This window comes from Myodes glareolus, chromosome 8 (genome assembly GCF_982192425.1).
Source record: "Myodes glareolus chromosome 8, mMyoGla1.1, whole genome shotgun sequence".
Lineage (NCBI taxonomy): Eukaryota > Metazoa > Chordata > Mammalia > Rodentia > Cricetidae > Myodes > Myodes glareolus.
Genome location: NC_142033.1, coordinates 81458696 through 81483060, shown reverse-complemented (window position 1 = coordinate 81483060; position 24365 = coordinate 81458696). Strand labels below are relative to the sequence as shown.

The 24365-nt window shown below is 41.4% G+C and overlaps 1 protein-coding gene across 1 annotated transcript in view; it reads right to left on the bottom strand.

Moving 5' to 3' along the window:
* The window catches only part of Spmip7 (sperm microtubule inner protein 7), a 46210-nt gene that overhangs the window by 7503 nt on the left and 14342 nt on the right, over nt 1–24365 (bottom strand). The window contains exons 3-7 of the mRNA XM_048435425.3: nt 19094–19170; nt 16875–17013; nt 14416–14483; nt 13113–13154; nt 12066–12173 (exon numbers count right to left, since the gene is read on the bottom strand). Coding sequence (XP_048291382.2) covers nt 12066–12173; nt 13113–13154; nt 14416–14483; nt 16875–17013; nt 19094–19170 — 434 coding nt within the window. The remainder of the gene's footprint in view (nt 1–12065; nt 12174–13112; nt 13155–14415; nt 14484–16874; nt 17014–19093; nt 19171–24365) is intronic.

The window sequence follows — 24365 nt, the reverse complement described above, 5'->3', positions numbered from 1 at the left end:
GGCTCACAGCAGACAAATTACAGCCACCATCGCAAACGCACACGAGTTGCAACTTTTCAGCTCTGTGGTTTGTACCTCCCTTCTCTGGGAACTTTCTCTGAGAGCATGACACCCCAAGCTTACTTCTTACTCAAAATTTACACTAAGACTAAATGCAGGGCTACTAAATATAGACTGAGGTCTCCTGAAGGAAGATGCTGCTTCTGTGGATGTGCTGGCTTTGTCCTTTCCACACATCCAATGCACCAAACCAAACCTTCCCCGGGAATGATTTATCCTTATAGAAATTTTGCAAGGTGGAGCTTCAGGACGGTTGCTCCTTAGTATGGATTGTATCTTAAATGTCACCCAAAGGTCCTTGATTGACAGATTGATTTTTATCTTGGGGTACCATTAGAAGGTGGTAGAGCCTTTGGGAGATAGGGCCCATAGAGCGGCAGTTAGGTTACTGGGGGAGTGCTCCTAGGAGCACTTAGGAGGTTGCTGGGAGATGGTGTCTCTCTGTATCCTGGCTGCAAGGTTCTCTGGGATTTGCTACTCCCATGGAATACTGTGCCACCACAGACCCAAAGTGACATAGCCAAGGACCATGGATCAAAACCTCTGGTGCTGTGAGCTAAAACATGTAATTTTTTCTTTTCATAGTTGATGTCTTATCTGAGAATTTTTTTTCTTATTGAAAGAGATCCGACTAACACATTCCTTAAAATGGCAGGTGACAGGAAAACAAAAGATGCCAGGGAAGCAAGTGACTCTGTAGTGTCAGGGGAAGGAAGAGGCCAAGGATTCCCCTTCTCAGTTCTGGGACCTGGGGTCTGGAAGACTGTTCTTGCACGTCAGTGCCTCACTCAGCTATGGCATCATGACTTGGGGCATAATCACACAATTTACGCAGTAACTTCTTAATGTTCTTCCTAAGCTGATGATGTTTAGTATCAGAACATTATGAAAAAAACTGTGGAGCTAGCAGGAAGTCGCTCTGTGAGGTGTCTTTTGAATGGGCTGGTCTGTGGCTATTGGTGATGGCTTACTGGCTTAAAGCTAATCAAGTTGGGGACACTTCCACACTTAATATCGGAGGAAAATCACATCAAGAGCTACAGGTTATAATAAACGGTATGAATGAATGATTTTTCAGAGGCCATGGAAACAACTAAAGACAAGACCAGGCACTGCGAAGGTTGGGAGCCCTGCTTCTGCAAGTCTGACAACCCCCACACCCTCTGTGAGATGGGGTCAACCGCAGGGAAAGCTCTCTGGGCCACAGTCAACTGCCATTGAAAGAATAGAGACAAGACAATTAAAAAAATAAAACATTTACAAAACAGAAGCTTCATAGGTGAAGAATGCAAGATTTATACAGTACACACAGCTGCAGTGACTTGCAGGCCATTCCACACACTGAACTCCCCTTAGCTGTTAGGTGATAGATGGTACCAACTTCCAATATTCTGACTAAGTCACGAATGATGGGGCCCGGGAATCTGGGCTTTCTATAGTTTCTCAAAGGCTCTAGAATGGGGTGAGACTCAGAACCTGCTGGAAAATGAAGTTGTGAAGTCTGTTAGAAGTGCTTGGACGAGCGAACGGAAGCTGCCAAGTTCTGGGCAGTGTCCCTTGGGATTTCTCGGGAGTTTCTTAAGTGTAGCTGTAAGGTGGAGAGGTACCAGAGATGAGGCCAAACTACTGATGTGTGTGTGTGTGTGTTTGTGGGTGTGTGTATGTGCGTGTGTGTGTCTTCCCCCAAGCTTTCTTTGAAGCTTCCATGCATGTTACCAAGGAAATCCCCTCCATCTGGGTGACAGGTTTTTTCCACTCCCTCTGAAACACCTGCAGAAGCAAAGTACTTCTAAAGTCGGAGTCCTTAGCCGGGCAGCTAGGAAGTCAGAGAGATGGACACAAGCGAGCTGTCAATCACGAGGGGCTTCATTAAAAAAAACAAAACAAAACAAAACAAAACAACAACAACAACAAAAAAACAAAACCCATGCAGCTCTCTGAGCCTTTACGGCTTGAAGACTATTTGTTGATCTTGACCGGAAGCTGTTACATTACATGAAGGCTGCTCTATGATGCATCTTATCTAATAATGACGTACTATGTATGAACTAGTAGACCAACTAGCTGCTTAGGCTGGGGACGAATTCAGCTGCACAATGAAGTGACACATATTTGAAAATGAAAGTTCTCACCCACACTGCTGCTAAATCGATTTCCCTTAACCCTGGCCTACAGGGACATCACAAGAGGGCATTTGTGTCCTCTTATGATATAAGCGCCTAGATGCACTTGCCGTTTAAGTGCAACCTTATATGGAAAGATGACTTCCTGGGACCCCCAAGTTACTTCTAGAAGGGGATTTTTTTTTCAGCTGAAGGAAACAAAGCCATGAAAGGTCCTGGGACAATGGAAGGGACCTCTACATTTGCTGTATGTCCAGGGAACGCTACCTGCCCACGCGGAAACAGAGGAGCATAAGCAAACCACGGGCGCTGGCACTACCTTTGTTTCTAGCTTCTTGGTCTGGATCACAGCTTTTGAGCCCCAATGCCTTCATGAACCAGGGTTTTGTTTTGTCTGAATGTTTTGTTAGTTAAGTGGACTCAACAGTTGTTTCATCACAACAAGTCATAATAAAATTAAAATTTCATGATTTCAGAACATAAATCAGCAGTACTAGCAAGCTTCCTGTAGAAGCCCCCTGACTGCTGTACTTCTAGGTGTGAGATGCCATGTCCAGTTCTTCATAATTAAATACACACATTATCTTTACTTACAGGTTAACAAAAATAAGGGGAAATACCTTTTAAAGTGAAATGTAAAATGAGGAAAATATATTCTACATATAGCATGGGGAAAGTCATGTTGTGTGTAGCTTATATGTATTGCCTACATGGTTAAAGATTTACTTACACATACAAGTTTCCCAATATACTATAGATTTAATATTCATTTGCATCTAACAAATTCTGTTTTAAATGACTCATAAAATTTAGGCAATTTTCTCCATAATCTTATTCCTTATATTGTATCATGTACATGCATTATAGGAAAGAATAGAGTCAAGCAAACTTCAAGTGGCAGGACCAGTCCCATCCAGAAAAGTGTGAACATCAGAGCTCATGCAGTAGGCTGCATGTGAGGAAACCCTGGAAGGTTCTCAGTCAAGCCAGGAGGATAGCATATATACATATATGATATTCTCCTATGGTACTGGTTACGAAACCTAGGGCTTCAGGCACACTAAACATGTTCTCTGTTGCTGAGCTGTAAACTCAGACCCATCCATTTGAAAACACAAGCATCTGAAGGCTTAAAGAACCTAAGTGGGCATAGACCATAGTGGCAAAGAAAGAAGACAGCCAGTAAAACATTTAACTTTAGGGCCTCTCTGACTGGCTGTGTGACCTGAGAGGCAGCTGAGAATTAACTCCCCCATGTCACACACACACATACTCATGGCCTGAAACTTCCTAAAAGCCCAGGCTGACTTTGAAGTCCTGACTCTTCTTTCATAAGCTTCCTGAGCATGGGCCTCTAGATGTGGGTCAACATGTCCACATCACCTCACACTTTTATTTTACTAAAAGACTTAACTTTGCATAAATTTTAAAAGATTTTTTTTAATTTTTGATGTGTCTTTGCATGTCTTTGTATGTTTATGAGCATGTGAGTGAAGGGGCCACAGTGGCTGAAGGCAGCACTGGATCCCCTGAAACTGGAGATGCTGACGGTTGTGAGCTGCCTAATATGGGGCCGTGAACTCAACTCAAGTCCTCGGGAAGAGCTGCACATGCGCGTAACCACTGAGCCATCTCTCCAGCTCCACACAAGCACTTGAAATGGCGACTTCCTGAGCCGTCCTCATCTTTACTGTCCCCTACCTAGCGCCATTGCTTTCTCTGGAGAGCCGAGGGGGCCACGTGGTGCAGGTGAGGAACTGTCACAACATGGCTCGTCATATGCAGAATCAAAAGCAGGAACTCAGATGTGGAGCGAGGGGAGGCAGCTCAGGTCAGTCAGGGGACGTGGATGAGGAAGAAGATGGGCCCAAAGGATGAAAGGAAGGGAAAACCCAAAACACAGGCAGGGGAAGAGGAAGGGAGAGAGGCACTGGAGCGGTGACCGATCTCTTGTTTCTATTCACTGTTTTGTGATGACATCTGGTCCAGGGCCTGTTTTTCTGAATGCCTCAAGGTTTGTTTCCCCTTTTTCAGGAGTTTTCATTTTATTACTATTATCACCATTCCAGAGACATGGTTTTTCTCCGTCTTCTTTACTCTTTACACCTTCTCTTTACAAGGAGATAGAGGACAGAAACAGTGCAAAGTTTTCCTTCTAGGCAAGGATGATTCCTGAGAGACAGCTCCATGCCGGACACAGAGCACATGGTTGGGAGGTCACCCCCTCCCTTTTTTTTGTATTTTGAGACAGGGTTTCTCTGTAGCTTTGATGCCTGTCCTGGAACTAGCTCTTGTAGACCAGGTTGGCCTCGAACTCACAGATTCGCCTGCCTCTGCCTCCCGAGTGCTGGGATTAAAGGTGTGTGCCACCACCACCTGGCTGGGAGGTCCATTCTTAAGGTTTGACCTCACAGCTCATGACTGTTTGAGGATCTTCATGTCATTTCCTCTGACCTCAACCTCCTTGTCTACAGAATGGGAACAGAACTGGTTTCTGTGCTTCCGCCTTGTTCACACTATTTTGAAAACTAAACGGGAGAGCAGTTGTGGAAGTGTCTAGCTACACGGCAGAAGAACCGGGGTGATCATTTGGGAATAGCTAGTCACATCCAGTTTTAGCCTGGGTTGTGCTTGAGTTCTGCAGACTCACAGCGTTCCACTGAGTTGCATGAGACGTCCCCAGATGCTCCCCAAGTGCTGGCTGGGAATCTCTGCTGCACAATTCCTCTTTATTGGCCAATGTGTCCTCACAGAAGTCCCCACATTGAAAAAGAGGAGTCAGAGTGAGACCGTGGAGTGTGGAGACAGATGGTGTCCTTAGCTGTGATGGAGTGTTAGAGGGACATGGTGGCTGAGATGAGATGACAAACCCTGGGCTCTATGACCTGGACCTGCAACTCCCTCACAGGTCAATCCTCAGACATCGTCTTGTTCCTTCATTTAGATTCCATTGCAAAAGGAAAGACACTTTTGGCAGCTCTCTTGTTCTCTCATGACAGTGCAAGGGTAGGTTGCTCCTGGGCACTGAGTGTGCACAAGCCTGCAGGCACATGTCACTCAATTCTGTCGGTCCTGGCCACTCTTGACTGTGACTGTTGGGGAGACATGGGGTTATGGAGCAGTCAGAAAAGGAACTGGCCTTGGGTCCTGCTTGGTCAACTAAGACATCTCTTGTGGAAAGAGGCAAAGTCAGAGTGAAAACAAAAATATTTTTTACCTTAACTTTCTTGTTTGATTTGGTTTAGAAATGGGGGCTTATTATACAATTTAAAGAAGTTCCTGACCATCATCCGTGTCCAGGAAAGGTGCTGAATGTTTGTTATGTTCTTCTGAACCCCAAGAAGTCCTGTTCAACCATTTGGATAGTTTGCATTCTCCTGGATCCTGGCCTACTCTCAAGCTATAAGATCTTTAACTTTGAATGACTTTTGATAACTGGGCATGGATGCCAAATCAGGAAACTGTTATCTATTTATTTGTTTGCTTGTTTGTTTTTCAAGATAGGGTTTCTCTGTGTACCTTTGGAGCCTGTTGGCCTCGAACTCACAGAGATCCTCTTGTGTCTTCCTCCCAAGTGCTAGGATTAAAGGCGTGCACCACCACTGCCCAGTGGAAATTGTTATTTTTAATGAGAAAACTCATGTCATAACTCTGCTTGTATGGATGTGATGTACAATCATGTCGACATAATTGTATAAAAACACATGCAGAAGTTATTTCTCTTCATTGTTTATAACAGGAAAACTATTTTAGTAAAAATGTGGCCTATACCACCTTGGTGTAGTCTCATAGAGAAACACTATGTAACCATTAAAAGAATTTTATTGTGAAGAAAATGCTTAGTATTTATTTAAATCTTACATGCATGCAAATTCTGTATGTGTTTGCAGACTTCTTAGATACATAGATGAAAAATCACCAAACCTTCAACAGTAATATTGAACACCAAAGAGAGAGCTTACTTTTTATACTTTAAAAATACTAGGATTATTGCTATAATCAGGATGTGTAGAAGTTAAATGTGACGTTCAACGAGTTATGCTAATACTGGAGGTGAGTGCAAACATGGAGCAAATAGTACAGTTCCAGAAAAATGACTGAACAACAAGTTTGAGAATGTTGTTACATTTGGACCCTGGGATCTATTTTAAAGACTCTCCACTAAATAAATAATTTTAAATCATGAAATATTTGAGTGTACTATGTATCATAGCAAAAAAGAAAAGAGAAAAGAAACCATTTATATATGAACTTAAACAAATCAGCTAGCTGCAATATTAGAATATTGCTGCAAGAATAGAAGTGGTGTTCAGGAAAGTCTGTTTCATGATTATGCTGCAATGTGGTACATGCTCCCTAAGGCATATCAGTGTTGAGTGCTCCCTGTGGCATATCAGTGTTGAGTGCTCCCTATGGCATATCAATGTTGAGTGCTCCCTGTGGCATATCAGTGTTGAGTGCTCCCTGAGGCATATCACAGTGTTGAGTGCTCCCTGTGACATATCACAGTGGGGATGTTCCCTGTGGCATATCATAGTGGTTGCTGCTCCCTATGGCATATCACAGTGGGGGTGCTCCCTGTGGCATATCACAGTGGGGGTGCTCCCTGTGGCATATCACAGTGGGGGTGCTCCCTTTGGCACATCACAACAAGAGGGGCATGTGACAGGTGGAAAGCTCAGAGGCTAATAGCAGTTATGTTCTCATGGGATTTGGTTTTGTGTTTATTATTGTTTTCTACACTCAATTTTTTTTGTAATGATTGGATTTAATTCTACAACAAAATAATAAACTTTTAAAAAAGAGCTGTTAAAGCATTTTCCACCAATGTAGACCACGCTGGATATTTCAGATGACCTGGTAACTGGGAAAGAAAAAAAAATAAAGGAAGAAAGGAAGACTGACAGACAAACAAGAAAGAAAGAAAGAAAGAAAGAAAGAAAGAAAGAAAGAAAGAAAGAAAGAAAGAAAGAACCTGAGGAAAGTTTGAAAGCTAATGCCCAGGGGTCAAGACACTGAAGGTCTAATTAGTGACTTTTTGCCTTTCTGGAGGATGTCATCATGGCAAGGGTAAGTTGTATGTTACACACAGATCTCTGGACCCTAAAGATGATATCATATGGCATCTATGTAAGAAATTCTATTAAGCTGTGACTTCAAGGGAAGTCATGCTTGCATTTGAATAGTGTTTTACTTTTCCCTACATGACACAAAATAAAAATTTGCACTTCTGGACTTCAGACTTTGTGGAGATAAAATATTTTTATAAAATTTATAATTTTATTGTTAGCCCAATGCCATACTGTGCAGAACACAGAACATTTAACTTGAGACCCATCTGTAGGTAGCTAGACGGTGGGCAAACAAGAGATCAGCACAAAGTCAAATGCAGAGCTTCTTGGTTGGAGCAGCGGAGATGAGCTTCCTGGGGTACAGGGCGCGTGGCATTCAGAAGAGTTCACCAGAACTCTATTTCTCAAGCTCGACATAGACAAACACACAGGCACTTACTGTGAAATTGTGTGTGCCGTGTATGACACTCCGTGTCACCACATCCATAAACATTTCATGATAAAAATGGAAAACATTTGTTGTGTTAAAAGGTTATGAGTCTGTTAAAAACAGAAAAATCAATCAAGAGAAGAAACTTTGCAACCTGGGACGCCCTCTAGTGCCCACATTGGAGAAGCACAGCTAAATGTCAGTTAATAGGTTTCCAGTCTACTCAGTTTCCTTAAAAAAACAAGTCTTCACAAGACAGAGTAAAAGCACTGCCCCAAATTCCTCAAGGAAATGTCCTGTTTTCACACACACAAAAAACCCCTTCTGTTTTTGTTTCAGTGTTTTAAAAAAATGATTCCAAAGGAAGTTTGACTTTTTTTTGATCAAGTAGAAGAAATCTTTCAAACTTTAAGTATATACTTGAATAAAAGGAAACATTACTAAAATGGTATGCTTGGTGAACATTTTAAGATTGACTTTCTCCTTATGTTCTTCCTTTAATTTTTTTTTACAATTATTGCCTAATAGCAATGATTTCCTTACAGAATTTTTGGAAGAATTTTACATCTGACTCCTTCAGACTTGATAGAGCATAGCAGGTTTCAATAGCCTTCAGAGTGACACATATGGAAGGAACTGCCTTCCTTCCTTCCTTCCTTCCTTCCTCCCTCCCTCCCTCCCTCCCTCCCTCCCTCCCTCCCTCCTTTCTTCCTTTCTGCCCTTCCCTTTTTCCCTCCTCGCCCCTCCCTCCTCCTCCTCCTCCTCCTCTTTCTTATCTTCCTCCTCCTCCTCTTCTCCTCTTCCTCCTCCTCTTCCTCTTATGGATTTCAAGACAGAGTCTCTCAGTGTATCCTTGGCTGTCCTGAAACTCACCATGTGGATCAGGCTGGCCTCAAGCTCCCAGAGATTCACTTGCCTCTGCATTCTGAGTATGGGGATTAAAAGTCACACTGCACAGCGGAGTAACTTCTTTATAGTCATGAGTCAAAAGCAAAGCACAGGTTTTTTTTTTTTTGTAAAATAATCTGTCCACCAAGATTTTTAGTTTGTTGGAGGCAAATCCTTTTCTTTTTCTATATTTACATTAGGACAGTTCTTAGCATAGCCTCCAGTCCTCGACAGACATGATTACATGCTTATATTCCTTGATGAGACCATTTATATAGGTATACTAAAGTCAAAGATAGTTTTTTAAAGATATTTTATAGCTTGACAGAGAGTAAAAAGAATTAGGTAAATTAGATAATATAAATAAATAAATACATAACAGAAAAAAACCCCAAATTCAAAATTATAATAAGAGATAGTGTTATATTTAACAAAAAAATTAGAATGTAGCAGAAGATGAGATAATCAGACATTTATCTACTTTGGTTTGCGAGCATAATATTTTTTTTAAAAAAATTAGTCAGAATTTAAAGTGTGACATGGGCTGGAGCGATTGCTCAGAGGTTAAGAGCACTGGCTGTTCTTCCAAGGGGCCCAGGTTCAATTCTCAGCACCCACTTGGTGGCTAACCACTATCTTTTTATTTGAAGATTTATTTATTATACATAGTGTTCTGTTTGCATGTATGCCCTACAGAAGAGGGCACCAGATCTCATTATAGATAGCTGTGAGCCATCATGTGGTTGCTAGGAATTAACTCAGGACCTCTGGAAGAGTGGCCAGTGTTCTTAACCTCTGAGCCATCTCTCCAGCCCCGACATCTGTAACTCTTAATTCCAAGATAATTCAATACCCTCTTCTGGCCTCTGTGGGCATACACAGGCAAAACACTCATACAGATAAATAAAAATAAATACTTTGAAAAAGAGTGGCAATTCATGTTTGACTGTATGAAATCTTTGGAAGAATTGACAATTATAGAAACCAATGTGAGAATATCTCTGATATTTGGTAACTCAGCAGCATGGAGGAAAGAGAATAGAACCTCTACTTCAATTAGCCACATAAAATAATTTTAAAAATGTGGTCCTCAAAACCATGGTTTTCTTGTCGTTGTGTCTAAACAATGCAGTATGAAAGCTACTTATGCGGTGCGGGAGGTCCTTCTGTCTATGTATTGCTTTTATTGATTTATGAATAAAGAAACTGTCTTGGCCTGTTGATAGGGCAAAACTTAGATAGGTGTAGAAAACTAAACTGAATGCTAGGAGAAAGGAGGCAGAGTCAGAGAGAAGCCATGTAGCCCTACCAGAGAAAGATGCCAGAACTTTAGCTGGTAAGCCATAGCCACGTGGCGATACATGGATTAATAGAAATGGGTTAAATTAATATGTAAGCATTAGCCAATAAGAAGCTAGAGCTAACGGACCAAGTAGTGATTTAAATAATATGGTTTCTGTGTGGTTATTTTGGGGCTGAGCATCTGGGAACAAACAAGCAACCTCCTCCACCACTTATGGGCATGTCCAGAGTACTAGGCACCGCAAGGAATCTAGGGAATGCCTAGAAGGTTTTCACAATCATCAAATCGTTTTATATATGAGTTTGACATCCTTAAGTTTTAACATCTGCCGGTCTTTGGAACAAAATCCTCTGCCCGTATACCAAAGGACAACTAACCTGACTTGCTCTGAGCCTGTATGTATATGCCGTATACTTTATGGAAGACAAGGACATCTGTGGAGGTTTGAACGAGACATTCTCCATGGTCTAAGGCATCTGAATACTTGGTTCCCAGTGAGTGGCACTCTTCTGGCAGTCGAGAGGGTATGACTTTTCTGAAGGAAATGTCCATCATTGAAGCCAGGCTTTGAGGTTTCAAAGTCTTACACCATTCCCGGTGCTCTTTCTCTGTTTCCTTTCTCTGGTGAGCTCTCAGCTTGCTGCTTCAGCTGCTACCAAGATCGACCCTTGTTTATCTGGAATCACTAACCCAAGTTAACCCTTCCTTCTACAAGTTGCCTTGGCCATGCTGTTCCTATTGTAGCAATAGGAAATTAACTACGATACCAATGAAAATAGTTTAGAACATCGAGTGCAGAGGGATGTGCAGCAGTTTAGCTTGTCTTCTGAATTCACCAGAATGCTGCAAAAGTGGTGTGGATTCAACAGAAAGTGTGTCCCGATTTCAATGTGAATGTTTCCCTGGCTGAGTCTACGCGATCCGATTCTCTGTTGGGCTACGAGGGCACAGCACGGAATCGGGCAGCAACAGATCCTGTAGTCCCAGCATCGCAACCAAACCGGAGCAATTCCAATCACGTGCACATCGCGTTGCAGAGTGAGAATAATGTAGGCTGAATTTTTCCATCTTAGGTCAAAGGACTGACTGAATATATTCATTCTAAGGCCCTGTTTCCTAGACTCTGTAACATGACTCATATGCCCTGCAAGTGAATGTGGGGTCATAAAAGGGATTTTGCAATAGTAAAACGTTTCTGGGTGCACAGTAAGCCCAAGCTGATTTAGAATCAACTTTTAATAAGTTGGAGGTGACAGTGCGACCTGCGTGTCATCATTTGACTTCATCACAGCCTTGGCTCTAAACACACAGCGTAAGTACTTTGCATTGCTCATAGCATCTGCCATGTGATGCCAACACTGACTGAAACACACAGGCTCAGATTCTAGACTGTGTATGCTGAGAACCACAGCGACTTACTGTATAGACAGAGTTTTCTGCTTTCATAGAAATTTTATGATTTAATTAGGAAAGAAAGACTTTTAGTAGTTTAATATCATCATTCTTAGCATGCAAATATCAAACTATAAATAAAAGTAAATCTTTTTTAAAAACTGAGACCACCTAACAGCACATTCTAAAGTTATACTAATTTGATATCACATAAATGTGGTGCTGGAGGAGGTGGGAAGAGGGAACTGAACCCTTTGGAGCTGGAGTAACGAGGGGTCGTGAGTGCCTGGCCTTAGTGCTGGGAACTAAACATGGGTTCTCCTCAAGAGCAGAAAGTGTTCATAAGCACTGAGTCATCTCTCCAGCCCTAGAACGTTCGATTTTTAAAATGACTGAGTGGTCTTGAATTTTATTTAAAGGTTGTTCAATGAATCTTCCCTTGTGGTTAGGACACAAGTACCAGTAATTTCTGCCATTTCCTAGCTGTTTATATGAAGTGATTTTCTCGGAGTTGGTGATTATAACATTAAACGACCGATGGATGTTTAGGGACTTAGTCAAGTCCCTTTACTAATGCTGTTGGATGAAGACACTGGAGTCACAGTGATAAGTGCTCAAGGAAGCCCAGGTGAGTCCCTAAACTCTGATCTCCCACGTCATCATTACTTTTAGGAAGCTCACTTTTCTTCGAATGTGTTGGCAAATAACAAGCTGGATCATTTCTTTCCTTGTCATGTGTAATTCCACCAGCAAGTTCCAACCGTTTTGATCAAGAAATAAGCGAGACTGGCACTTACCGACTTGTGTTTGTGTAGAGCAGTTTAGAGAGCCGTGGCTTGGCCACAGATGCGATATTGCCATAGGGGTCGTCCACGTCATCCGCTTTTGTACTCTGCACATGGCCGCTGTCAGAGTGAAAAGGAAAGTCGTAGGAAACTTAAGATTAGTTGAGCAAAACAAATAAGGGATGTTTTACTTGTCAGAGTCGATTAAAAGCCCAAGAGGGAAACATATCATGGCAAAAAAACAATTGGAATGAAAAACTAGAAAGGTATGGCTCTTTGTCTTTAGAATATGAGGCCTCTACTCTGGGACCGGAACCTTGAGGGACAGTTCAGGGCTTCCGGGTTCAGAAGCCGTAGGACACAGGGTGGAAGCCAGGGCGTGGGGGTTGATATCTGCTGAAGAAAGCACGGTTTCTGTAGAGACGGGGTCTAGGCAGGTGTTAGGAGCCTGGACCACATTGCTGAGTTGTGAGAGAGTCCAGAAGGCTGATCACATCAGCAGGTCAATGTCCCAAGGGCTTCTGGGATTACGATTCCAGTCAGCTCCACTGGAAGGAGGAGGAAGCCCTGACCAAAGTCGGGGCCCCTCTTTCATGTTTTCTCATCTCCTTCATTTCAAGGTGATCTTTCAAAGTGAGCACAAAAAGGGAAGAAGATGGGTGAAGATTAGCGCACTTCTGCTACTCAGAGCCAGAGCTACAGTAAAGGAGGACGGGACCGTCCTTCCTCGGGTGCTTCCGCGTTAACGAGCACGATTTACCACCCGAGCGCTGCTCCTGATGGACCACATGAGCAGGAGCAACAGGGCTATTCTATTCCTAAAACATCCTATTTAAGGAAACAGAAAATTTGTCACTCCCCATTTTATGCTTTAACCCAAATCTCTAATAAGCTTCTGATTAAACTTCCGGTACTAAACAGGCATGTGCCAAAAGCAGCCGGAGGACGTTAAAACACATCCGTTAACTTTAGCGTGGACTGAAAGCACAGGGAGATGAAAAGAAATACAATTTAGACTTAAATACGATTTATTTGAAAGCAATGAGAAATGTCACTTACGTGTAGAGAGGAATGTATTTACTCCTAGAGCTTGGGCTCACACTTGGAAAAAGAAGAAAAATAGGCAATTGAGTTATTGGTATTTTAAATGAATATCCAATTACTATAACAAGTCTCAAATTAAAATATCTCCAGAGATCCAGAAATTGACCTCTAAAGTTTTGTTTTAGAAACAGTGGAATGGCTGTAGAGCATCCCATTGCTTTTCATGCTTTCAAATGCCACCTATCCATCCTCTGACGATGGGCGCCTTGGTTGTGTTCAGATCATAGAAGCTATGAGTAAAACCTTTATGAGCACTTATATGTAGACTTATGTGTCAGTTCTTGGGAACTACTTTCCGAGGCCCCACCTTGAATGATATCCTGGCGAATTCGGAGGAATGGCATTAGTAAGAACTAATTACTAAGTTCTAGTAATTAGAAACTAGAACTTTCAAGTGCTGCCCCTTATCTGTCAAACGAAACACCTAAAAATGCAGCAAACCCATAAAAACCTCCTGACTGAGAAAAGAGAAGGGAGGGGAGACTGCATCTGGGATGTAGAATAAATAAATAATGAGTAATTTATTTATTTAAAATAGTAATAGTAGACTTTAAAGGATTAAAAGAATACATGAAAACGTGGAACACCAAATCCATAATTCCAGTGTTCCTGGAAAAGGTCAGATATGCTGATGGAGGGACTCAGGCATTCCCATTGGGTCGTGTTTTTTTTTTTCTCAACAGAGGGAGGAGATACACAGGATATATAATATTTAGTTCATATATTTTGAATACAGAATATTCAGAGTGAATTAAACAAGCAGAGACCATAACCAGGGCTGCATAAACTCTAAAAATAAAAAGAACCCAAATAGTAACATTTTGGAAGAAGAAACCACCAAGCTCTTTTGATATTAAATGTACAGAATTGTACATAGAAGAACACTGGAAAGAAAGCAATAGCATTAAGCACCAATACAATGCAAATCCATGACGTGAAAGCCAATAGAATGTTATTTAGAATCTTCTTTATATGAACTCCATGGAGTGCCACAACAATGTAGCTGTCCATATCAAATTGTTTATATAGTACTCCCAATTTTAAAATCTAGTACATTTAAAAATGTCCATTTTTGAGGGTTAAAGAGAGGCCAAGCGTTGTAGCTCACTTGCTCTTCTCGGCCCCAGGACGATTGGATGAAGGTCTCTGGGACACTCTGAATCTAAAGTCAGGCCCCTGTCCTGCCCTCAGTGGGGGTATCAGGTTCCTAGTGACGAGGTTAAAGCTAGCAATGGTAAGAGCAGGGAAGCAAACTTACAAATTGATTGGTTTGACTGGCGCTGAGAACAATCTCGTCTGAAATCTGTCCCAGAGTCCTCCGACCATCTAAAACCATTATTGAAACAAACAAAAGCTATTAAAAGATCTTACTGTAATTTCAGAGATTCAAACGTTGGTGCCCTTAGCAGGCCCCTTACACCATAGCTGAGTCTGAACTCTGGGAAAGCCTTTTTTAGGCTGGCGACTCTGGGTCGGGTGGGGTTTTGCTTCTTAGTGCCATGGGTCTTGGCTCTTTGCTCTAACTTCCACTCCTACACTGCTCTCTCCAAGCTGGAATTGCCTCATGGTCACCTTCTCCAGGTGACATGATTTCTCTGGGTGAAAGATTTCGCTTCAGTTTCATGACAGATCCTTCCCCTCTGAGACCCACTGCAGGCTTCTCCTGATGTCTTTGCACAGAGCCTGGGTTCAGAACAGCATCTTACCAGGGGAGGACTTTAGATATTCAAACTATCTAATGCGGGAAATGTAATGAAATGACCAATTTTTATGAGATATAAAATTTTTTTGAAGTAATTTAAAGATCCTAAAAAATAAATGAAGTCATACACAATTTTTGTCCTTTAACCAATTTTCCCTTCTGTGTAACAATCCAATGTTTGAGTATTTATATTAAAGCTGTATTTGCCCCTCTCTTATTATTTCTTTCTCTATGAAGGTGGAAGAAATTTTACACAAAAATGCAGGCCTCCTAATTCGGGGCTCAGGGACTCCTGAGGGTATAATTGGTTTCCCTCTTTATATTACCAATTTCCTATGCTCAGAAACTCCATTATGAGAAATCATCCAACAGCTGACCCAGATGAAACACAAAGGGACAATGAAGCAGGAGGTGTTTTGCAAGCATGAAGCAAGGCATTTGCCTCAGTGTTGGGAGGACAAAAGCCAGGGCTTCGTGAATGCTTGGGGTTCCTTTTGGCACAGAGTAATTAAAATGACGGGACATTGCAAAAGGCAGGATCCCACAGGGATCGTGATGGGATTGGGCACTGAGCGTTCACTCGAGAGGGACGATAGAACAGAACCGGCAAATGACTAGCTGTATGTCTTCTCAAATAGCATGGGGTCCATGTTCTGAAAACAATGGCCATAGCCAATGTAATAACGTGGACAGATCTCCACTCTAGAGAAAGGGCTCCAGCTGTGGTAGGGATGCATGACCAGTAGTCCATAGGACAAGCTCTTTCTGACATTCAGAAATGAAACTGATGGCTATCTCTCTGAGAGCTCTCTGTGCTTTGGTATAACCGGAAATACATAACCGGAAATACAAGAAAGCAGTCTACGGCTCATGGATCTTCCTATTCTGCTCAAAGAGTGGACAGCTAAATTCTAGGTCCTATTTCCAGAACTATGCTCTGCATAAATTATCTGAAAAAAATAACGTCTCTGTGTCTCTTTCATTATTTAACATTCTTCTATAATTTCCAAAATTAATAGCCACCACAAATGACTTTGAGGGAGAAGTCATTAATTTTAGTAAACATTTTTAGTACAAACAATGAGAAAAATGTTTACAATTACTAGCGATTTGTGATTATATAACTTCCAACTTCACATATAATTCCTATCAATGAAATAACACGAGTTTGAATTTATTTTCAGTCAAAGCAAACAGTAGGAGCCATAATCTGTATGGCTGTCCTGGGTTATGGCTGGCACCCTTTCACCATGGTTGGGAATGCTCACTGACCTGGGCAAAGGCTGGCACCCTTTCACCATGGTCAGAGATGCTCACTGACCTGGGATGGCTGGCACCCTTTCACCATAGTCAGAAACGCTCACTGACTTGGGTTATGACTGGCCTGGGTTATGGCTAGCACCCTTTCACCATGGTCAGGAATGCTCACTGACCTGGGTTATGGCTGGCACCCTTACACCATGGTTGGGAACACTCACTGGCCTGGGAAATGACTGGCATAATTTCACCATGGTCAGGGACGCTCACTGTCGTGGGTTATGACTGGCACCCGTTCACCATGGTTGGATGCTCACTGACCTGGGTTATGGCTGGTACCCTTTCACCACGGTTGGGACGCTCACTGACTTGGGTTATGGATGGCACCCTTTCACCATGGTCAGGGACGCTCACTGTTGTGGGTTATGACTGGCACCCTTCCACTATGGTCAAGGATGCTCACTGACCTGGGTTATGGCTGGCACCCTTACACCATGGTTGGGAACACTCACTGGCCTGGGAAATGACTGGCATAATTTCACCATGGTCAGGGACGCTCACTGTCTTGGGTTATGACTGGCACCCGTTCACCATGGTTGGATGCTCACTGACCTGGGTTATGGCTGGTACCCTTTCACCATGGTTGGGACGCTCACTGACTTGGGTTATGGATGGCGCCCTTTCACTATGGTCAGGGACGCTCACTGTTGTGGGTTATGATTGGCACCCTTTCACCATGGTCAAGGATGCTCACTGACCTGGGTTATGGCTGGCACCTTTTCATATCTTTTCAGTGTGAAACACTGTGAGATGAGGTCAGCAGCCTTTTCCAGTGTTGTTTCCTCTGGGTCAAGTTTTGGTGGTAGCATTTTGTCCCACGGAACAGTTTCATAAGCTCTAGGGAATTATTAAATAAGGACACTTTTAATAAAGAATACACAAAGCACATATTCAGAACAGGGTAGGAAGACTATCCAATTTACAAATAAATTATGCCTTTTAAAATTGATTTTTGGGGCAAGCGTATTGATCAGGGAGGCAATTTGTATTCTCCCTCCAACCTTCCAAAACCAGTCCCCCAGTTTTGTAGCAGGACATGCTGTGGCTTCTACTTTCCGTCTATGTCCATTCCCAGGGCACTAAGCAGATTCTGTGACAGACCCAACTTTTCTGCTTCTTGTGGACCCTCTCAGTCCCTTCCCCCTTCTAGGTCATTCCAATTCCAACCTTAGGTACTCTGTCATACCTCACACCTCCTGCTGGTGCCTGAGCCTACTCTCCCCACCTCTTAGCTCCCTTTCTTTTATTTGTGGACTAATTGGTTTTGTTTCTTTTCTAATTTTTTTCTTATTGTCTGTTCCTCTTTAAAATGAGAACTCCTTGAAGAGTGGAGAACTTGGTCTGTTTATTCACAGACGATCTCACAGCCTAGGCCATAGATATGCTGATATGAGCCAGGATATAAGAGCCTCTCATCCCAGAGTCTAGCTGAAGCCCCAACCCCATCAGCTGAAATGCAAGAATTTGGCACAATTAACCTTTTCTGCAAAGGCAGCCTACATAAATTAAGGCTTCCTTATACTTTTATATCGACATTTCATGTTCAGATAAAAGTGAACCAAGCTTAAGGTTTGAATGCAAATGCTCCTGTAAGACCTTATGCCTTCCCCCAGACATCACCTGAGCCCCTCAAACAAGACTGGATGCAGTAAAAGCTAAGCTATCTTCCTGTAGCCTCTGGGTTTTATCAACTGTAGTACTGCGAGGTGCTTCTGAGGAGTTGTAATCCTGTAATCCCATTCATTTGCCTTAGGAATCCTTTAAAGACAATGACTTCAAACCCCACCAAAGTCCTTGACTATTGTAGAATGTCGAGCTCCTAGACTCCTTTAACGAGGAATGCCACACTCTGGTATACTTTGCTTTCAGTGACTTTCGTAGAGAAGACCACATCTATACTATCAAGTATGTCATTCCTCTAAAAGCCCCTTTCTCTTAGACCTTGTACTGAAGCCTATGTAAATGATAATTTTATTAAAACCCAACTCCGCTTCATAAACTGGCTAGTCCTGAAATTCTTTTCTGTATCTACATAATGAATCCAGGGTTTTCCAAAGTCATGACCAGTAAGTCTAAGAGAACTCAATCTGCTGAGGGTGACAGTGGGGTGTTGCAGGCTATTTGATCACACTGTGAAACTCTGAGATTGCATTAATAAGATTAACCTTGGATCAGGGGCAGAGTCAGCATTGAGTTGAAAAGAATTAGCCACAGAGAGTACAGAGGACCCAGGAAGATGGAAAGAGATGCACAGGAAGGAGTAGGGAGGGACTTGGAGATTAGTGGTCCCTTTTGGTTTAGGACTAGTGGAGAGGCGCTCTCTCACTGGGTCTCCAGCCAAAATGGAAGGTCAGCTGGTTGCTTCTTGGCTTCTCTGATCTAGCAAGTTTTCACCCCAACAACTGACTCCCGAGTCTTTATTGGTAAAAAGAACAACACAGATAAAATGACAGTGGAGAGTTTGACCTCTTGCCTCTGCCCTACAAAGTGCTGGTAGAATGATTCAGTGAATGGTCCTTTAAGCTTTCTCCACTTTTGCTCTCTCTGACGTTGTGTCTCTTTTCTCCTCTCTTCCCTTCCCTTCCCTCTTCCTCATTACCCTCTTCCTGACTTTTGGTAGTATTGACATATTTCTCCCTCCCTCAACTTCTGATACAGTGTCTTATTTCCTAGTTAGCCCAGGTTTGCTTGGAATTCATGGTTATCCTCCAACCCAGGCCTCTGAGTTCTTTGATTGCAGGTGTGAAAACATGTCCTTTTCAAGTCTTGATATGCTTGTTATTTAGCCAACACAAATGACTTACTGTGTCTGTTTGATGTGTTCTGAATTATTAACATGATCGAGGTCATTATTGACAATGCACCATTAAATATTAAGACATAGACTTAAATTTTTTTTCATTGGAAAAGAGCTTACTTCTGTGTTGAGGATTTGTAAAATGAATCCTTTAGATTATATTTCTTGTCTAGCTGGGCAGGTGGTTCATCATTATCCTACAAGATAGAAACAAGAAGTTAAAACCGACCAAGCATGAATAGAACTGCCGAATTTTCCTATACACTATGTTTTCTGGATTTCCTCATCCTTCAAGATGTACATGATGACTTGAAGCATGTGCATGTATTCATGATTTAAGATCAACAAACTCAAATTCCTTAATACATTCATCTCCAGCCAAAATTATTCCTTGAGTTGCTGAAGACACTTAAAATCTGATTTCTTCTTAAAGTCCCCACAAACAATATTTCTAGTTATAGATACCATAATATGCCTCCTATCACCAGAACATATTCATCTTCGCTTGTATCTTTATATTGTATCCTCTTACCAACATCTCTCCATTTTTTTTCTATACTTACCCCATACCTACTCTAGTCTCTATTTCCCTATGGCTTACTTAAACTATACACATAAGTAATTTTTTATTTATGTGCCTGGTTTATTTGCCTTAGCGTAAGATTCTAGAGGTTATTCATGTTGTTGCAAATAGCAGACCTATATTTATGGCTGAATAACATTCTATCATATGCACATATACCCAATTTTCTTTACCCATTCATTTGTAGATGGGCACTATGTAGTCAGTACATTTTTTTCTTTATCATTTTTTTATTTACCTAGGCAGGGGTCACATCACTGTAATTCCACCACTCAGACCATGAAGATAAAAGAATCAGGAATAAAAGGCCAGACTCAGCCATATAGCAAATTTGAGGTTACCTAGGGCTACATGATATCTGTCTAAAAATATCAATACATTTAATTATAATAAAAATAATTATCCTGTGTATAAATTCTGTATTTCATTGTTTTCTAAATTAATATGTTTTACTCTTTCATATATTTTGTTTGATTTAGTCATTTTCTAACATTTTGAGATTGAAACATATCAACTCCCTTTTTTGTAATCTAATTATGTAAGGCTAAATTTCCTTCTTAGCAAAGTATTAATTGTATGATACCAATTGTTTAATTTCTTATAAAACACATCTACTGGGAATTTATTTTCTTATTTTTTCCTTACTCAAAATCTTCTTTATTTAGCATTCCAATCTATTCAATATATTTGGGCCCTCAAATATATCTATGTTCCAAACTTGGAAAAGGGTAATTTACTTTGCAGATGGAATTAAATTGCTCTTTAAGTGACCATAAAGTGAGAATAATTATATTGGACATACTTATGGCACAATTTAATCACAAGTGTCATGAAATTGAAAGACTGAGGCAGAAGACTACACCCGCCATTCTTTGTGATGAGAGGATTCACTCCATCAGTGCTAGCTTTGAAGGTGAAGACAGATGCCTATCATAAGCCAAAGAATACAGGAAGGTTATGCAAGCTGAAAAGGTGAGAAATGGATTCTTTTCTAGCAACTTTAGAAGGAACACAACCTCACCAGCACATTGATTTTTAGCTTAATGGTAGGTAGCCACTCTTTACTTCTGAACTCCAGAATAGGTAGACATTGATGATCATTTGATATAGCAACAACAGAAGATGAATGTAGTCTTCGTCTGTTTTTGTTTGTTTTTCAAGACAGGGTTTCTCTGTGTAGCTTTGGAGCCTTTTCTGGAACTTGCTCTGTAGATCAGGCTGGCCTTGAACTCACAGAGATCTGTCTTCCTCTGCCTCCCGAGTGAGTGCTGACCATAGTATTTATCCTTAAATTATTTAAACACTTAAGGATAAACTCATCGTATTTTGTCTTCCAGTTTCTGATGAAAAATTAAAGTATTCTAATTTACTTTTATCTTATTTCAAGTTTTTTTATCTCTGGTGTTGGCAATTTGAAAATGATATTCTTGTTCTCTATGAAAAGTTCTTTATCCTGGCTAGAATTCAGTGAGTCTTTTGAACTACAAATGCATGTCTTTTGTTTGAGCTAATGAAATTTCAGAAATTATTTCTTCAGGGTTTTTTTTCTTTTACTTTTTTTCCTCTTTTCTTAAAACATTCAAACTCCAATTAGTGTGATTGGGGTCTTTTCAAACTGTCCTCACAGTACATGATGTTTTTGATCAATTTTTAGTTTTTTACCCTTCTTTAAATATGTTCTCATTTGTTTTCAAAATGTTAATATGCCATAGTCTTTCTGTTAGCAAGCCTATGAGTCTTTAAGATATTGAAGCTTGTGGTTATATAATTCACATTTTTTTAAAAAAACCTCATTCTTTTCCTCTGCTAAGATTTCCAGTATTTTCATTTTTTTGTGAGAATATTTTCCATTACATCGTTGGTATGGATAACTTTGACACACCTGAGAAGAGAGACCCTCAATTAAGGACTTGCTTTCATTAGATTGGCCTGTGGGCACATCTCTAGGGCATTTTCTTAGCTAAATGACTAGTGGGGTCCAATTCACTGTAGGTGTGTCCTATCTCAGCAGGTAGCCCTGGGCTGGAAGAAATGCAGCTGGTAGGAGCAAGCCAGGGAAATGAGCAGTGTTCTTCCGTGCACAGCTTCGGTGTCTGCCTCCAGGTTTCTGCTGTGTTTCTGCCTTCATCCATGGCCTGTGATGCAGAAGTGAAAGCCAAACAAACCCTTTCATCTCTCAAGCTTCTTCCAGTTTGTACTTATTATGTATGGCAAATATTTATTTACCAAATGAGAACAACCATTGAACGTGTAATGTTGCATTAATATCGCTACCAAGTTTTAGTGGTAGGCCTTCTCTTCTCTTGACAGTGTGCCAAGTTTTTATGTTTTCTATGTTGCATGATGGTGAACATTGTAAATGTTATATTGTAGAGATACTGTATTCAGTAATATTCTGCATGGGTGGGCTAATTGTCAAAACTGGGATTTGTTTTCCTCTATTGATAAAGGCTCTGAGCTTGGTCTAAACAAAGCCCGAGCAAAGACTTAGCTTGTAGTTCACGGAAATAACTGTAGCCCCTGCCCCCTCTCACGTGTGCTCCGTTTCTCCCTGGACCGATGACTAATCAGTGATGCACTCTTACATATTGAAACCCAAAGAAAGGCCTTTCTGCAAAAGTTTTGACTATTTCTGACATCTGAAAGCATTCAGCCTTGAGGACAAAGACCCAGAGAGAAATTCAGGCTGATCTTATCTTTTGCTTCAAGTTTTAATCCCGTTTTGAAATATGCCTGACACTGTTCAGTCACCAGGAGGTGTCAAGTAAATGAACATGTATTTTGTCAGGGTTTGTAGCTATAATCTGTGGGAGAATTAATGTTATAACCTTACTCTGCCACAAGGAAGCAAAAAAATTAATAATTTTTGATAAATATAAATTTAATTTACAGAGTTCCACTTGATTCTCTGTCATGTGTGCCTATTTGTTTTCTTTGGGAAATCAGTTCCTTCCTTCCTTCCTTTCTTCCTTCCTTCCTTTCTTCCTTCCTTCCTTCCTTCTTCCTTCTTTCCTTCCTTCCCTCTTCCCTTCCTTTTTCCTTCCTTCTTCCTTCTTCCTTCCTTCTTCCCTCCCCCCCTCCCTCCCTCCCTCCCTCCCTCCCTCCCTCCCTCCCTCCCTCCCTCCCTCCCTCCCTTCCTGTACTTCAGGTTGCGCCGTCACTGCAGATTCTCATCCAAGGCATCCTCTTCTCTGTGTGTGCTAATGTCCCTTTGTATTTGGCACCTTTACTACATTGTAGTTTTGAGTACAAAGAAGCTCATGGAATTTGTCATCTGTCCTTTCCCTTTTCAATAGATTACTGAGAACGGTTTCCAACTGCAACTGTAGATCTCATCCTAAGCCTTCCTAGTTCTGGCTTATCGTGCTTTGTTTCTTGTTATTAGGTGCGTATGTACGGTCTGTGTCCCTCCCTATCACTCTAGAGTGTGAACCTTCAGTGAAATTTCTTATGAAATCTATTGGATGGCATCTTAGCTCCTTCTGCTCCTTTTGCTGTTTCCTGGTGTGACACCTATGTCAGCATCCTTAGCGTAAATATACATTTCACTCAGTTTTCTTAGTGTTAGCATAGAGTTTGGTCTCATTTTCAGCATAACTTCTGGATTTTAATTTAATTAAATTAAGCCACATTCAACAAGGTAATCAACATTATTTAGTTTAAATTTAATTTCATTATCTATTTCATCTGCTCTCTTTTCTTTTGGATTTAGTTAAAGATTGTTTCTCTTTGTTAAGTTTTATTTTGGTCACTACAACCATAGTGCCTGTGTCTCTTACCATATCCCTATCCGTGCATTCCTTTCTCCTCTTTAGTGACTGTTCTCCGTGTTTGCTGGCAATACTTTCAGCACGGTTTTCTAAAGATGTCTTCACTTTGGCTTTATTTTTAAAATTGTGTTGTGGTTGTTTGAATAAAATGACCCCCATAGGTCCACAGGTGATGGCATTATTCGGAGGTGTGGCCTTCTTGGAGTAGGTGTGACCTTGGAGGAAGAGTTTCACTGGGGATGAGTTTTGAGGCCTCAGATGCTCAAACCTGGCCAGAGTGTCTTAGTCTCTTCCTGCTGTCTACAGATCTGGATGTTCAACTTATAGCTCCTTCTCCAGCACCATGCCCGCCTGCACCCACCAAGATAATAATGGACTAAACCTCTGAACTGTGACCCAGCCTCAATTAAATGTTTTCCTTTATGAGTTGCCATGGTCATGGTGTCTCTTCACAGTAAAAGAAATCCTAAGACAAAAGTCGGTGCCAGAAGCGAGTTGTTGCTGTAACAGGCCTGACCATGCTTTTGTTTGAAGGAATGCGGACTTTGGGACTTTGAATTAGAAAGTACTTGAACACTTTAAGTGGGGTGTAATGGGCCATACTAGTGAAGCATGGAAGAGAGCGGTGTGGAGGGTGATTTAAACTGTGGGGGCCTAGTTCAAGAGGATTCATAGAAGAATTTTAGTATGTGACTATCAACTGCTAATAGCTCCCCAGAAAGGGGTGGGACCCTAAGAGCTCTTCCCCTTCCATGCTGGAATTACTGACTTCCTTGATCTTTTACAGTCTTGTGTGGGTAAACACAGTCTTGTGTGGGTAAGCACAGCTGTTATGAGTTAAAGTGTGTCATGGCATCTAAGGCCCAGACAGCAGCATCTCAGAGCATTTCTCCCCATTGTCTGGCTCTTACATGCTCTCCTCTCCACTGCATCTGAGCCTTGGTGGGAGTGGGTTGTGATAGATCTCATCTAACGCTAGGCACTCACAGTCACTGTGCTCAGTACTTCTAATGGTAAAGACTTTCTGCATTAACCCCTA